General features: G+C 33.3%; 1 protein-coding gene across 1 annotated transcript; it reads left to right on the top strand.

The window, feature by feature from the left end:
• The first annotated feature begins 401 nt into the window (after window positions 1-401).
• baz (par-3 family cell polarity regulator) lies at window positions 402-13,151 on the top strand. Its single transcript, XM_080158424.1, has 9 exons — window positions 402-640; window positions 894-2,099; window positions 4,469-4,571; window positions 4,940-6,779; window positions 7,517-7,637; window positions 8,192-8,687; window positions 10,985-11,231; window positions 12,557-12,787; window positions 13,091-13,151. Exons 1-9 carry the CDS (start codon window positions 528-530, stop codon window positions 13,141-13,143), a joined length of 4,410 nt encoding a protein of 1,469 aa, XP_080014550.1. The 5' UTR covers window positions 402-527; the 3' UTR covers window positions 13,144-13,151.
• Window positions 13,152-16,943: the final 3,792 nt, after the last annotated feature.

Raw genomic sequence — 16,943 nt, 5'->3', positions numbered from 1 at the left:
TATTTAAAGTTATTTTCACTCATTGTGAAATATATTATGATTAAAAGTATTTTTTTTTTTACATAAATCTATAGTTATTTAATTTTAAATTGAAAAAATAAATAATTCTAGATAAATGCATTTGACAAAGTTAGAGATGAATAGTAAAGATAAAGCTAAGGATTATATTAAATGCTTAATTTTTTGATTAGTATATATGAGGATTTGTAAACTAAACTCGCATTTTGCTTAGAGACATTTATTAATTATAACATAACATGTTTTTTTTCATTATTGAAGACTATTTTTTAATTCCAAATGTCGAAAGTTCATCCATTTGGTAATGAATCTTAAATTCCTTACATTGATTTTCATTTGATGTACAAGCAAAAAATACGCTAGGGCCACTGTGAGGATCCAACAATTATTGGTAAAAATTTCTTTCTTTCAGAGAATAATGTAACCAAAAAGTGAATTTAAACCATTTACATTTTGTTATTTATAGCATAACTTTATATATTTATTTTGTTTAAACAAGAATGGGTTAAATGCATGTTGACATGATGAAGGTTACGGTATCCTTTAATACTGTTAAGATAGTTGTGCCCTGCGGAGATGGGGAACTCACAGTGCGTGAGTTAACACAACTAGCTACAACAAGGTACATATTTGAATAATTAAATTAGATTAATTAAATGTAAAACTGACAGAAATACACTTTAAAAAAATTATAGTCGATAAAAGCTTTTTTTCCCAGTTTTTGGCACTAAAGTAGTAAAGTCAGATAGCAACTTTTTAGACTAAAAATCGCATTAGATTTGTCAATAATTTTTAAATTTTTTTTTCTATCCTTAATATAAATTCAGCATAATTTGATTTCTCATTCATTCACCAGGTTATTTTCTAAATTTCAGGTACAAGAAAGCCACAGGGAAACCAAGACATAGTTGGGTTAGTGTTCACAGTCTCAAGGCAAAAGAGGGCGGCATTCTTGATCCCGATGACCGACTTGTAGATGTTTGCGATGACCGCGAGCAGCTCATCGCCTTCTACAATGAGGAGGGCGTACCCCAGGGCGGCGACGGTATGTCCGCCAGCTCAGACGAATCTGAATCCACGTCAGGATTTAGCAAAAATGACATAGAAGTGCACAGTGATCATAGCACCGGCGCGCTGCAAGTTCGTCGCGGCAGCGAACCTGCGCTTAACAAGATATCTAGTTCATCGTTAAATGACGAAAATAATGCACTTGGTTACTATGATGATCACTCTAAACGTTGGAGTGCAGCTGTTATGAGTCGAGGTGAACTAAAGTCCAGTAAAAATGATCTTTCTGTGATTGACGAGGCATCTTTTTATAGTGAATCTACCATAGAAGGGGGGAATGGAAAGTTATCGCCATTGCCACCACCGTTCGAGCGTGGCCGTGGTTCTGGTGCTGCTAGAGATTCGGATCGGCCTACACCTTTCAGCCGTGACTCAAACAGATTGTCTATACAGGTCGGGTATGAAGATGCCAAGTGGTTGGAGGCAGCTGAGCGTGCAGCTAAAAGCCAACAGAAACAGGAGGAAGCTAAGCACAGACAATCACCAGTTATAAGAAAGGAATCCAGCAGTGGTGACTTGCCAAAACAACGTTCTATAGATGCCAAAATAGAGATGTTTGAGAGTGCTAGTCAGAGGCGGGGCGAGCCGGTTGGCGGTACCAGCCCTCCACAGCGGGTAGCAACAACCTCTCTCAGCGCAGTCATTGATCCTAATGATCTCACTCACATTTCCATACAGAACGAGATAGGTCCCCTGGGTATTCATGTTGTGCCCAGCGGCGACCCTGCTAATCCTGGTTTAGTCATTCAAGGCATTGAACCTGGCGGAAGGATTGACCGCAACGGAACTCTGGCAGTTAATGACAGAATTATAGAAATCAACGGTCATAATCTGATAGATCTTCCGTTTAATAAATCCCAAGAAGTGTTTAAAGAAGCTCTGTACTCGAAGGATCTTAACTTGACTGTAGTAAAGTGTAAAGAAGAATATGACACTGATGTAAATATTGGTAGCAACTATTTCTTGTCAGATGAAAACAAAGAAAACATTGAGAATGAAAATGATCCTTTTGGGTAAGTTGCTTAGTTTATTCATTCTAGTAGCTTTGTTCTAAGGATGTGGTATAATTTATGTCAGGTTAACACCACTATAGAACTTCTGATATTAAGCTTAGAAGATTAACATATACACCTATCCAAAATATATTTATTCAAAACACAACACTATAAAGCCTTCAAAATATAAAATATTTTTTTTTCTCTCTTATAGGGCTTGTGTTATTTTAATGATTTCCAAACCTATTAATAACATTGGAAAAAATAACAGTCCTTTAATACACACAATTATTCAGCTGTTAATCTTAATAATCTTTACGTTCTTAATTTTGTTTTATATTACTCATATCAGGTTGTTGCCATTTTGACCCTGGGTTCTATTTGATTTTCTCACATTGAATATTTACCTAAGAACTTTGCAAATATTGAAATTTGGGGGTTGGGGGTTGTGATAAGGGGCAAGAGATTAGATCTTATCTCTAACTTTAGTATATAGTGTTAAAGCAAATATAATAACATGCCGATAAGTAGCGCAGCGTCTATATTATGAAAGCATTGAGCCAATAAATGAATCGCACCGGAGCATACATGAAATCTCATTGGTTGAATTAAACTGAAGTTTTCTAGTTTTTTCATTAGAGTTAATTAGAGCTGTTCTTTCAACTTTTACTCGAATCAAGTCCATCACATGAAGTACTGCCTTCATATTGTTGTTTCACATCTATGTTTTATCTGTGCATTAATAATAAATATGCTTCATCTATTGCAATCGTTGTAAAATAATAAAAATCCCTCTATGAATTTAAGTTAATAAAATCATATTTTTTTCTTGAGTTTCTATTCAAACAAAAAAATAATATCTCGGACTTCAAATGTACATGATTTATAATCTTTAATTCGTAATTCGTATCTATTATAAACATTTAAAATACATAAATTCATAGTTTGTTTCATGTTTACCTCGAAATAAATTATATAAAAATAAAATAACAACAAATAGCAATACAACAGTACGTTCGTTACGTTTTCAACAGGACCAAGCGTAGTACTGTGTATACACTGTACACATATGGGTAAAAGGAAAGGGCATATTTTTTTCATTTTGTTCATATAAAGAGTCAGCTGTAAATAGTCGAATTTCTTAAGATAAAGCTTTTCTCACAAAAATTATATCGTGTTAAAATTTATTTTCTAGTATAGTGTAAAGCATATTACAAATCCTTTAATAAGTTAGCTATGAATTGTTGAATTCCTTGATATAAAGTTAGCTTTTTAGAAATTATATACTCAAAAAATTTTAAAGCTTTTTGTCAGCTGGAAAAGTTCCTTCGTCAGATTTACGAAAAAGGGGTTCACACTATAGTTCTTCTCTCCTATTTCTATTCATGCTTGTAAATGTACATCCTTAAACTGTCACTTATACAGTGTGTTTTTTTTATGAGAACTTTTTTGAAAGCAATTTTACCCAACTTATAGTTATCAGAATTTAATGATTAATGGCTTATTTTCTTCGTTTTTTAAGGGAAATTATGAAACAACCAAAAAAAATTACAGTTTTTGTTGAAAAAGTACAGTAAAGTTGAAAATTAAAAACTTAGGTGACAACATCTAAAAATGGTTTTAGCGCATTTTTCTTATGCTCAAAATTGGATTTTCAGTAGTCGACTTTGGGGGGCCAGTACTTTCTCCCTGATTGAGATATGGCCTTCAAACTTTGACCTATTCTAGTACATGTCCCCAATAGTATCTGTATAAATTTATAGCTCTATATCTCAACTTTGAAGCGTTTTGCAGCCATTCTTGCAAAAGGTAGAATATTTGAACATAAGAAAAATGCGCTAAAACCATTTTTAGATGTTGACACCTAAGTTTTTAATTTTCAACTTTACTGTACTTTTTCAACAAAAACTGTAATTTTTTTGGTTGTTTCATAATTTCCCTTAAAAAACGAAGAAAATAAGCCATTAATCATTAAATTCTGATAACTATAAGTGGGGTAAAATTGCTTTCAAAAAAGTTCTCATAAAAAAAAAACACACTGTATTATCAACGTGGCGTCTGTTGTGTAAATCTACCTTTATATTTTGAGCCTCACAAATGCAAATTTAAATAGGTATTGATATAAACATATGCTAACTAAATAGCTTGTAGCAGAGATGGTTTACATATGGTTTGCTCTATTTTGTTTAAACATTGAAGCGTTTGTTTGATACATCATGATTTTATTACAGATTAGGTACCACTACCTACTGTCAATTTTTCAAGGCGGAAAGTTACAACTTGCTGCGCTTCTTGTGGTTGTGTATTCTTGTTTGTTTGTCTGTTTATACAATTGTAATAATACAAGTTTTTGTAAAAATTAATAATAAATTCTAAATGTTTTCTAGAACGTTGGGAAAGAAGTTTGGACCCGGAAGCAAATTAACCAGTGCAGTACAAGTAGCCAATACGAGGAAGATTGGAAAGAAAATTAACATTAAATTAGTAAAGGTATATAATCTTTCTAAATTCTTTAGGTATCCATCTATAGTATCCTCATACTTTTTAACTACCTACAAAAAGGGAAATCTCAAAGTTTTGAAAAGTTTGGAATATTTTTTTGTAGAGTTTGTTTCGTTAAAAATGCAGAAAAATACAAGCAGTACTTTGTTGGGAAAATGAATAATTGAAGTCATTTAATGTCAAATCAACGTACCTAAGTACCACAGCAATACTTGCAATATTAACATTTATTAAATACTTCCTATTCAGTTTATAGTAAAAAATATTATCCCAAAAAAATTTCCTAAAAAAAAACAATCACCTTTTTTTTCTTTTTTAAGTTTTTAAACCTTCTCTGACAAATAAATTATTTTTAGGGAACACATGGCCTTGGTTTCAGCCTAACAACTCGAGACATTCAGTCTGGCGGCGTAACACCCATTTACATTAAGCACATCCTGCCCAAGGGGGCTGCCATTGAAAATGGTCAACTGAAACCCGGCGACCGATTACTGGAAGTGAATGAAGTGTCTGTGGACGGCAAGACACAAAGTGAAGTTGTTAACATCCTGAGAAATATTCCACAGCAGAGTGAGGTGGAGCTGATTGTGTCGCGACAGGAAAGGGTGGAAGAAATGGAACATCAAATCGGCGGAGGCACAACCACAAGTAGTACTACGTTGGACAGAAAAGACAAGGCACCAACTAAGCAACAAGAACAAACAAGTTCAAAGACAGCATTGTCGCGTGCCAATAGCAGTGGTGGTGCTATATCTCTTGGTGGTGGTAAAGGAGATTCCTCACATGACAGCACTGTCCCTAACAGCGAAGAATCTGAGGATTTCTCATCAATTTCGCCAGAACTTCAGCTTAATCAGAATGGTGATGTAATATTTCCCTGGAAGCACCGAGAAATTCTGACGCTTGACATCCCTGTTCATGACACAGAACGGGCCGGTTTGGGCGTGTCAGTGAAGGGCAAAACCACAGGTGGTGGCGACAAACGAATCGTTGACCTCGGAATCTTTGTAAAAAATGTTATTCACGGCGGGGCCGCGTCACGTGACGGTAGACTGAAAACAAATGATCAACTAGTCAATATCAATGGCATTTCTCTGCTGGGCAAATTAAATTGTGACGCTATGGACACTTTAAGGCGTGCCATGCACGAAGAGGGTCCCACTCCCGGCGTTATAACGTTAACAGTTGCCAGAAGGCTTAATGTTAAAGAGTCTACAAGTAAACTGCTGAAACACACGGGCAGAGACAGTGTGTCGAGTATGATGACATCTAGCTCAGGGGACGATAGCTTTAGAGAATATAGAAATCATGAAAATGCCAACAGAAGTATTATGAACAATAGTTCCTCGTTTAATGACACGTCAGTTACATCAAATAACGACACAGTTATTTATATAGAAAAGCCAAAGGCAGCTGCTTCACCGTTTAACAACTTTACTGCGCCCGCAGCTCCCCGCAATCCAGTTGTTGATCGTCTCATGGGACGCAAGGATAAGTCTCCAGCAGATGCTCAACTCAGAAACGAAAGTTACTACCGCGCAACCGGACACGATACATGGAACGCAACTATGCTTCAGGGATTAGATTCTACAAATATTGGTGCCCCTGGAGGCAGGTTGCCGCAGTCTCCCACTCTACACAAAGCCAACATTGAATCTTTTATGATTGAACAAGAAGATGGTAACAATCGCAGCGGCAGGGAATCATCAGACAGAAGTAAAAAGACGTCGACCAAAAGTTTACGCCCGCATTCGCCCGACGGCTGCGAGGTGTCAGAAAAAGATTCAGACGTGACTGATGTCGCATATGCTAGTCAAACCTCCCTAGAGGAAACTTCCTTTGCCTTTGCCCGCGACCAGCCGGGTCGGCAGTCAATGAGCGAGAAACGCCACGCCACGCTGGATGCCAAAACAACCGACACATATCAGCGCAACAAACGGGCGCGGAAGGAACGCGAGGCGGCCGAGCAAAGCGGAGAAATTGGACCGACATTGGGCATGAAAAAGTCGAGCAGTCTGGAATCTCTACAAACGATGATGACAGAGATGAAAATGGAGAGCGGTGTGGTGGGTGGCGGCAGCAAGCAGGCCAACAGGGTCAAGACAAGTCGAGTGGTCCGGGGGAGAGGGTGTAATGAGAGTTTCCGAGCAGCTGTGGATAGGAGCTACGAAGCACAGGAGGTCGAAGATCATCCAGGTAAAAATATTTCTTTGTTATGTAGCTTTTAATTAGGGGCGATTTGAAAATGTAGAGATACTCTCCCTATAAAAAGACCCATAATCTGGGAGACACATCCTTTTATTTTTATTTAAGTAATTAAGAATATTAGATAATTTTCCTTTAGTTCATTATAAAAATGAAAAAGTACACCTATTTGTTTTCATGAAAAAGTTTTTACTTATCGCACAATATCATTCATTAGAAAGTTTACCTATTTACACTATTTGCAACTTAAGACAATGCAATTTTATAATCTTTACAATAAAAGGTTATAAAATAAATACCTACCTATAGATTGACAAAGATTATAAACAAAAATATAAAAAAAATTACAGTACTTTAACGGAAAACAAGAAGATTTAGCTTTTAGATTGTGCGATAAGTAAAAACTTTTTCATGAAAACAAATAGGTGTACTTTTTCATTTTTATAATGAACTAAAGGAAAATTATCTAATATTCTTAATTACTTAAACAAAAATATAAAAAAAAAATTACAGTACTTTAACGGAAAACAAGAAGATTTAGCTTTTTAGTACCTAAGTTTCTAAATATACTACTTAAATACTTGGATTGTAGGATCTATATTTGCAGTATGTCTTTGTTTGTGATTAAGACTAGTAGAAATATATAACCTATCAGTTAAGAAAGTATTATGTGTAAAGTAAGGTATTGTTTTTTTCTATTTTTAAAAACTTATGTTGTTCTATTTTAGATATTGAGATAATGGAAACCGGATTTGATCGTGGTGACTATCGTCAGTCTGGTAGCAGCCTAGACTCAAACAATGAAAAGAAAAAGAAAAATCAAAAGCTTTTCAAGTTTGGGATGTTTAAGTAAGATATTTATTGTTTAAGAAATAATAAGTTTACTGAAGCATTAAAACTTTTTTTACTATTTCGTATTGTTTAATTTTAACTATTCATGGGCTTCAAATGAAAATGATAGAGTTATTGCCAGGGAGGAAGGAGACATTTAACTGTAAATTATAATGTTCTTCGAAGTTATACCAACACGATTTACTTTTTTTCGGGAGTTGGTTGTACTTACTTTTGGAGTCAACCAATAATTTTAGAATACAAAAGTTTTTTTTGGTTTGTCGTAATTTGGTGGTTCTCATCTGGTTATCCTCCATTGTCTTATCCATTAAGTTCTTGCTCATTGACCTCTTTGAAAAGAATATTATATATTAATATATTTCATTGGATAATTTTGATTCAAGTTGATTTAAAGATAACAGCAGGGGTGTATATTCTGCACAAGATTCATTTTTTTCCCTGCTGCAAATTTTTAAAAAATTTTCTCCCCCTCCTAGTTTTTTCCAGCACCTAAAAACCTTCATTTAAAATATTTCAAACGGTTTAGATTCTGATGTCTTGTTAAATTTTAGGTTTGGTAAGCAGAGGGCCAAAAGCACCGATGCCATGCGTAGCAGCGGTAGGAAAACCCCCACCCCCGAGACTGGTATTCCATCCACCCACCAACAAAACTTGGACAACATGGGCCGCAGGGACGAGGAGGCCAGGGAGAGAATGATGAATGAACAAGCAAAAATCCAACAGCATTACAAGCGCCTGCTACAGCAGCAGCAGCAAGAAGCAGCTGAATCGGCGGCAATAATTGCAGCCGTTGACAGGCGCCAGCATTTAGGTAGCGGCGATTCTTCTGATAAAACAGATATGATCTACACTGGAGAATCATCAATGCCACCGCCAGCGCTACCGCCGCAACAGTCACGCGGCGAGTCGGCGCTGCCAGCTAGCCTAGCGGCTGCACGGCCCGGCAGCAGGTCGGGTATAACAGGCACACCGACGGACCCGAGGTTTGCCAACTACGAGGAAATTCAACGACATCTTAATCGACGCCAAGCTCAATATCATTCTCAGGTAAAAACAAGAACAAAATAGCGTATACTTACATAGTTGTTTGTTAAACAGTAAACTATGGATTATTATGCTGATAATGTTAAGTTAAGTATACTTAGGTGTTATGAAAGATAATTGAAATAGGACAGACGAACATTACAGATTTAGAGTGACTGAACCGCCGAGAAAATGCAAAAAAAAATTCGGCGGGAAACGGCGGTTTTCGGCGGTTGCGCCGCCGTTTTTTCACAGTTCCATATTTTACCCATATAAAGCAACTGCCATGCAAAATCTCAGACCTGTAACTCTTTTTATAGTTGAGTTCCTTTGTTGACTTTTAGTTTTGGTTTCAAAAAGTGTCACTTTCGCCCCCCCCCCCCCCTTTAAAAAAAAATATTTAAAAAATACTCTTATAATATAAAGAGGAAATCTAAGTGATCCAAATTGTACTTCAAAGAATACAACGCAGTAATTCCCTCGACAATTTCATAATTGTTTTATATCAATAATGATTTATATTTTATAACCTTTCATACCTTAAATAAATATTATTAAGATATTGTCTTTTAAGCTTAATTCAGATGCTTATTTCACATTTCGATATTTAATGTGTATTTATTACCTTTTGAAATAACTAGTAGCTTCGCCCCCAAGCATCTAGGGAGCTTTGTATATAAGGGGACAAAAACATGACCGATAACCGATTTCAAGACATAACTTAAATTCTAAAACTATCCCAGGACAGGGGTGTATATTCTGCACAAGATTTATTTTTTTCCCCCGACTACAAAATTTTTTATTCTCCCTCCCCCCCCCCCCCCCCCTAGTTTTTTTCACCAAGGAGGGGGAATAATGGAAAAATATTTAAAGAACTTTATATTTTATTTATTTTATCCCTCCTACCACACTTTTTTTAGTTTTTTTCACTAAGGAGGGGGGGAGGTGGAAAAAATGTTTTCAGTTTTCTTAATTTTTACATTTTTTCCCCCTCCAACCACTTATTTTTTATTCCTCCCTCCCCCTGAGCAGGGGATCCCATGTAGAATATACACCCCTGTCCCAGGAGCTACATAAAGATTCCTTAAAATGAAAACTGTATTTATCTTGGGATACATATAGATACACATCTGAATAAATAGAAAAGAAATGAAAATTTTGTGGAAATTTCAAAATGAAACTAAAATATTACATGCTTATCTTAAGTAGCAGCTGAGAAGATGTCTTCGTACGTGATCGTTATCCTTTTTGACAGACGGACAGACGACTATCAGAACAAGTGGGTTATTTATGATTCTGGAAAATTCCTGATTTTTAAAGAATTTCATTGATAAACGTTCCTTAGAAATTACTTTTCATTAACTAAACCCAAAGAAACGAGGACAGTTAGGTTCATAAGTAGGACAGCATTTGGTAATAATAAGAAAAATAAACTAAATAGGTAGGGATACCAGAAAAATTATGATAGGTATCTTGTTAACTTTTACGTTACGATGAAGTGAATAGTGACATACGGACATACCTTGTTATAGAGTTTCCATGTGTTAAAATTTCTAACGAAAAGTTTAAAATCTTTCTATAGTTTATAACCATCAGTTAATGACGACATCGAATTCAGACATACAAAATAAAATATAGAATAGTTTTGCTACTAATAATGTATTATTAAACAACAATAGAAGTTACGTCAAACGTCCAATGATTTTAAAAAGTACATTTTTTTATCCTAACAATCTATTGTTTATATTATTCATTTATTGGTTAATTATTTTTATTCTTTTTATAGAATCTTTTTATTGTCTACCGTTAATAAAAAGGAATTTTTATTATACTTTTCTTTAAAATAGGTATATTATTATTCTTTTCATATTTTTTTTTTATAAAAAAGAAATATGATTAGATTTATTTAAAGTTAATGAAAAATAAGGATTGTCCACAAAAGTAGAGATACCTATGAACATTTAGAACACCACCAAAGTAGAAATACCTGTAAACATTTAGAATACCTAGTTAACAGAAGTAGCATACCCAGAAACATAAAAACAGTCAAATAGAATAATGTGAGTTCTAACAGATAAAAAAATACTAGGTATCTGAGAATATTTTTGTAACTTTAAAATCATACCTCGACTAATTAAATAAAATTAAATTTAAAATCTTTAGTAATAGAAATGCGTGTATTTTTTTTGTTTTAGGAAAGGTTAAATAATTTTCGGGGGAATAGGGAGGTGTTTCAACCCACATAACATTCATATTAAACCCTCTAAACTACGACAATGTTGATAAAATGATTTATTTATTTTTATTCATATTTTATTTAGCGACGAGAACATCCTAACCGCAGTGACCGGCCAGTATCAAACTTCTACGAATACGAGTCAGTCCAGTCCGCCATGATGTCAGGCAGGCAAGGAGGTAGCGGTCTCCCGGGCTACCAGCACAACATACCCGGCGGCCGCAGCCACCATGGCCAGCATCCGCAGCCACAGATGCCGTCGCGGACTGAGTTTTCACCGCCCCGTAGCTCTGGCCGCAGAAATCACCAGCACAGACCATACCCCAGTGAAGGTTAATTTATAAAACTTTTTCTTTCATAACATCTTGTTTAGCAAAAATTTAAATACCCCACCCCCATTGTAATGAATTTAAATTAGGGTTAGGGCATAGTTTTTTGTTCGTTTATTTTTTTACTTATGTAAACGAAAAAAAAATAACCCACTTAGTTAGAATTTATTTTAAAATAAAATAAAGGTAGGGTTGTTGTTGCTCAATAGGCACTTAGTGGGAAATCACCAAACTTCCTCTGTTAAGTAAAGAGTATCAATATTTATCAATTTTGTCAACTGGGTGTTTCATTTAATAGTCTAGACATATCGACAGGTTACTTTGGAAAAGAAATAAACAATGTTTCCTGAATATGCCATTAAACAATACCGCGTACGGCCATAGAAGCGACAACTATAAAAATAAATGGGAAATATTCTAATTTTAATTCAAAACTCAAATTCAATTACGCACATGAATATCCATCTCAAAAAGATTATCTGTGTGTGTACATTTATATAAAAAAACAAGAAGCGAAGAACAAAAAGAGAGAATTTGCGATAAATCTTTGAAAATGAAAATAACGAAACCTTTCTAAATAAAATAAGTATTTATTTTCTTTGAAGCATGATTGACGGACCAAATAAATTATACTGGATTCCCAACACCTAATATTTCAGCTGACTATCCTATATAGCAGCCAAGAATATCATATTTACCCCCATGTTGCGTTACAGACAAACATACAGATATCATTTATAGTCATTCATAGAAAATTTTAAACACAAGGTTTAGGTAAAAGTGAACTAAAAAAGGTAGAAAAATAATGAGGGTTTGCAAAACTCTTTGTTACAGATAGGGACATTTACTTACAGAGATGCAACGCATTTGAAGAAGAAAAATATTTTAAGTAAAATACTAAAACTACAACCACGACGCAATAAAACTTCTGTTACAAGTAGATAATTAGATTGACACCAATTTTAACTTTTAACTTACAAAATTGAATAAACTTATAAATTCTACAACTTTAAAAAACTTGTTTTGTAGCTTAAAATTCGAAATAGTACTCTATGTTTATATGGAATTTTTTTGAAATTTGAACAAGCGAAGCATTACCTATAGAGGCAGCGATTTCATTTGCATATTTTATTTAAAAAAAAGGTTTTTTAAAAAAAACATATTTAAAGTGGACGTATAGACTTTTTGTTCGTCATAGATTTTTCCCCGCTGTTACAACTTTAATTCACGTTTAGAAATAGATAGTACGATTTAACACGATAGATGCTTTCCTTTACGAATTCTTTTGAAAATTCTAATGTTAAAATGAATACTAAGTTTTATTTTAGGGCCTCCGCTAAGTGTGGCACCCCTGCCCAAGTACGACTACGGTCAAGGTCGCGGAGATTACGAGGATTACCGGGGCCAACAGCTGCAGCAACTGCAACAACAACAACACCAGCAACAGCAGAAGGGTCTAGTCCACGGGGGTGGGGAGGTGGAGGACCCCTACGCCAGGGTTTTGTACAGAAATAGTCGGATGCCAAATTCTCAGTCAGGTTCAAGATTACATCACCAAGGTGAGTTATATTCAATTGATAGGACAATTCTATATTCTGGGATTGTAAATTTTGCTGCCCCCAAGGTTTTTTTCAAAACTTCTGGCTTATAAACTTTGGGGACTTTTATTAAATCTTGATTGGGTTGTACAAATCAGTAGTGTCTAGACTTTTCAACCAACAATTTTAATCTACAGAAAGTTTAATAACAATTGCATTAATTTATCGTCCATTGACTTATTCCTTAAGATCCTCGATTATAGTAAAATACTTATTTTGTGTAAACCATTTGAAAATATAAATATTTTTATTATTTATTTTTAGTGCCAAACAACGCAAACTACGTGACCGCCCTTCCTCCTGGTTCAAAAGTATAAAAATTCCGTCCATCTTATCATATACACACAACACCACACATATATGCACCTAGTGAAATTACCGCGCCCTTCTCTAAATCAAAGTTATAAAGAAGAAGAAAACCGGAATCATATCATATTTAAAATAATCGTCGATGTGCATGAGAAAAATAATCTACAAAAAGTATTTATTATTATTATGAAGTGAGACATGTAAATTATTTCTGCCATACTCTTGATTATCTATATATCTTTATATTGATACATTCCTTCAGTACCCAGTCCTAAGTGTTTAGTTAGTTAACAACTATGTTTTACATGTACATATAATTATTTTCATGTACTTTACATATTACTTCTGCTAAAAGTGTACTTAATAATAAACGACAATTATCTTAGTTAACAAAGTCACTATGTTCTTATGGACCAAAAAGTTGAAGTATGTCTTTAACACAATGAAATACATTTTGGCTGAAAAATCTTTTTTTGTATCTGCTTTTTTTAACTAGATTTTTCAAGTTTCCAATCTATTTTTATTCTTAAAAGCCTAAATTTTATAGTACTCTGGTACTTGTTAGTTGCAGCTGCCTTTAACTTTTTTCTCCAGAAGAACACAGTGCATCCTAAGAACAGTCTCATGTAATCAATTAGAATCAGAATCATTATTAGATTATTGTTATCATCATCTTAAATTGTGATTGTATTACTTTCTGCGATAGCAAAATCTCAGTACCTTGGACAAAACAATATGGGAAAGAAAACGATGCTCGTTCTTTTTTCTAAAAGCTTTGTCTTAAACAACTTAAAAGATGCCTTGCCATTTTGCTCTCTATGTACTTTCCCAGTTCCTTGTTGTAAACCCCTCTTTTTCCGCCCCCACTACCTCACCCGCTCACACAATTTCCATTTGTAACACTTGTACCGTCCATTTTTGACAATCAAAAGTTTGTACTCTGTCCAATATCTAGCTAGTAGCTTGCTTGCTTAATATAGAAGTAAGAGAAAAATTTTAAGAAAAATTAATGAAGAATTTATAATTCCAATAGGGTTTTATAGACAATTAACCGTGGATACGAAAATAAAAAGTAGGATTTTTATTCATATTTCAGAAGGAATTTTATATAAAACCATATTAGATACATTTTTAATCGCAGTTGAAAACTGGTTTTTATCCAGCTGAATTGAAACTGATTTAGAGCCGCGATGAAAATATTAATAAAATATAATGTTTGAATGTCAGAATTTTAAAAAAGTCTCTTATTTCTTTATGACACTAGCACTTAAATATGCAACTTGTTAAGTGTTCTTAATTTTGATATTTAATCTATATATTTACAGTGATTTTGATTTTATCAATAATTAAGTGATATATTTTCAACTAAATTTTGCCTTGTTAAATAATGCCTTTCCTACTAGTAACATAAATTTTTTTGCTCTTTTGCTAATCAATGCAGAATTTTATGTAACCTTATAAATTCTAACCTAACAGTATAATAATATTGCCTAAATTTATATTAGTACTTGCATTTTATCCTGATCTTTAACCATTTTTTTCAGCCATTTTGAATCAAATTCACGTTATCTTGTTTTAACAAAACATATCAAGAAAAAATACCATTGTTTAATACTATATGTATGGTTTTGTTTACTTTAAAAGTTGGCCACTAAAATGAATTAATCTATGTTTTTGACAGCTCAAAATTATCTTGACAAAAATCAGATTTTTGATATAAAAAAAATAAATAAAAAAATGCTCAATGATACGCTATGCTTTTTATTTTTGTTTTATCCTTGAAAGATGTCAAAATTAATTCATTTACTTCCTTTAAATTGCCTCCCCTCCCCTGCTCTTATTTTGAAAATTGAAATTTTTGGGTTAAGATAATTAATAAGGGAAAGTTTGGAAAATAAAAGCCAGTCGACACAAATTTTTAATATCCACCAAACACAACAGGTTTAAACCTATTCATAATGCTAAACATTTGATTAAAACTTGTTGATTTTCCTTTCTTTTGTTTCGTAGTGGTTAAATGATAAATATTTTATTTTTAATCAATGTCAGATGAGCATTTTATTAGTTTTCTTTAATGCATTTTTATTTATTATTGCTTTTGTTTTTTATATGTTTTGTGACCTTTCGCCTGTAATCGAAAAAATAAGCATTTTGTTGTTACCTAGATATATTTTTTGCCTAATAATGGTCATTTGGATTATTTTGAAAATAGGGACGTCAGCTGTTTGCTTACTTTATGTAATCACTATTTCCTATAATAGACAGCTTTCCTCGGATAGCAAAATGAAAAATTATACTATTTAAATCAGTTCTTGTTAGTCCCTGAAGGTCGAAGGCCCCGTCTAACGAAACTGGTATTAATTTTATGATTATTATTTTATTTTTTGTGAAAATTGTCTGTAATACAATTCTTTATATGATTTTTAATTTTCTGTATGACTGAGTAAATGTTCTAATCTAAGCTGAAAATACTGAACATTTTTTTTTTTTTGGGGGGGGGGTTAAAACTGGCTGTTTAACCCTTTTGGTCATCGGCAACCTTTAAGGTTTTCGGTAAAAATCATTATTAAACTTCTATAATTCCCATTATTTTGAATGATTTTTGGTCGAAAAAATTCACTGATTAAGAAAAGTAATCATAACACAATGACGCCCTTTTAAAAAACAGCATTTATATTTAAATTTCCCTATGATTGCAATCCATTCATCCTTGTTTTTTTATACCCAAAACTGGACATTACTTGTATTTTTTTCAATAGAATTATTTAAACTTTTTTTTCTTTTTCTCACAAATCCTCTAAAAAGTTGCATTTTTATCAACATTTTTATTTGAGTTGTTTTTTTCTCCTTAAAAATATTGAATCTAACAATCACATTCTTTTCTATTTATTTTTGTAAAAATAAAAATAACTTAAGTCTTTTTTTGATGATTTAACTATGACTATTATATAATTATTATTATTTTTATTAATATTATGTCTTTAATTAAACAGATGATGACGATAATATAAATTAAAATTTGAAGATTGGTGTTCATTAATAGTGAAAATACTAGAGTCTGTTCGTCCGGCATCCACAAGGTTAAGTTACATTATGAGGAAAGTCTAATTTAGAGAGGGAGGGGACAATATAATGATTTGTATTGCCCCTCCCTAAAGTTGAATAACTCGTTTTGCTATCAGATAGATTATGAACGTCTGAGGTAATATTGAATCCTGATTGGGTACTACAAAGTAACTACAATTTCCAAACTGCCCATCATAAAATTTAATCATAAAGAAGGTAAATTTGTGGTATAAATTGCCGCCAAAAACTTTCATACTTTCTATAATTAAGGTCTGTTCGTCCGTAACGGATTGTTCATATAGGTAATTAAGGCATGGTGAATTGTCTATAATTTTGAAACTTGGCGTCATGATTCCTGTAAGATTTAGATAGCGTAGCCATTGGCCAATATAAAATCATTACCAGTAAGTCCATCTAAATGGGATTTTTTTTACTTTTTTGACAACAATGTTTTCATGATATAATTATCTTATTTTTAGTTTTTTTTTATTATGATTCCCCAGACAACAGGGTACACTGTTATAAGTACACCATAAGTTTTTTGTGTAGTTTTTCAGTAGTGTTACAACCTCCCCCCACAGTTCACTCGAAGCGACAGTAAGAGAAAAAAAATTTCCCAGACATAAGGCCAACTGTTTCGAAAATGTCCCAATGAACATATAGATTTAGTATAAAAGAGTGAAAATCTTAAAATGAGGCCTTTTCGAGAAAATTAGATTTGAAATTTTCAAGTTCAATTTTC

This window comes from Acartia tonsa, chromosome 4 (genome assembly GCF_053477335.1).
Source record: "Acartia tonsa isolate MP-2025a chromosome 4, ASM5347733v1, whole genome shotgun sequence".
Taxonomy (NCBI): domain Eukaryota; kingdom Metazoa; phylum Arthropoda; class Copepoda; order Calanoida; family Acartiidae; genus Acartia; species Acartia tonsa.
Note: the sequence above shows the minus strand (reverse complement) of the source record. Positions and strands in the feature narration are given on the sequence as shown.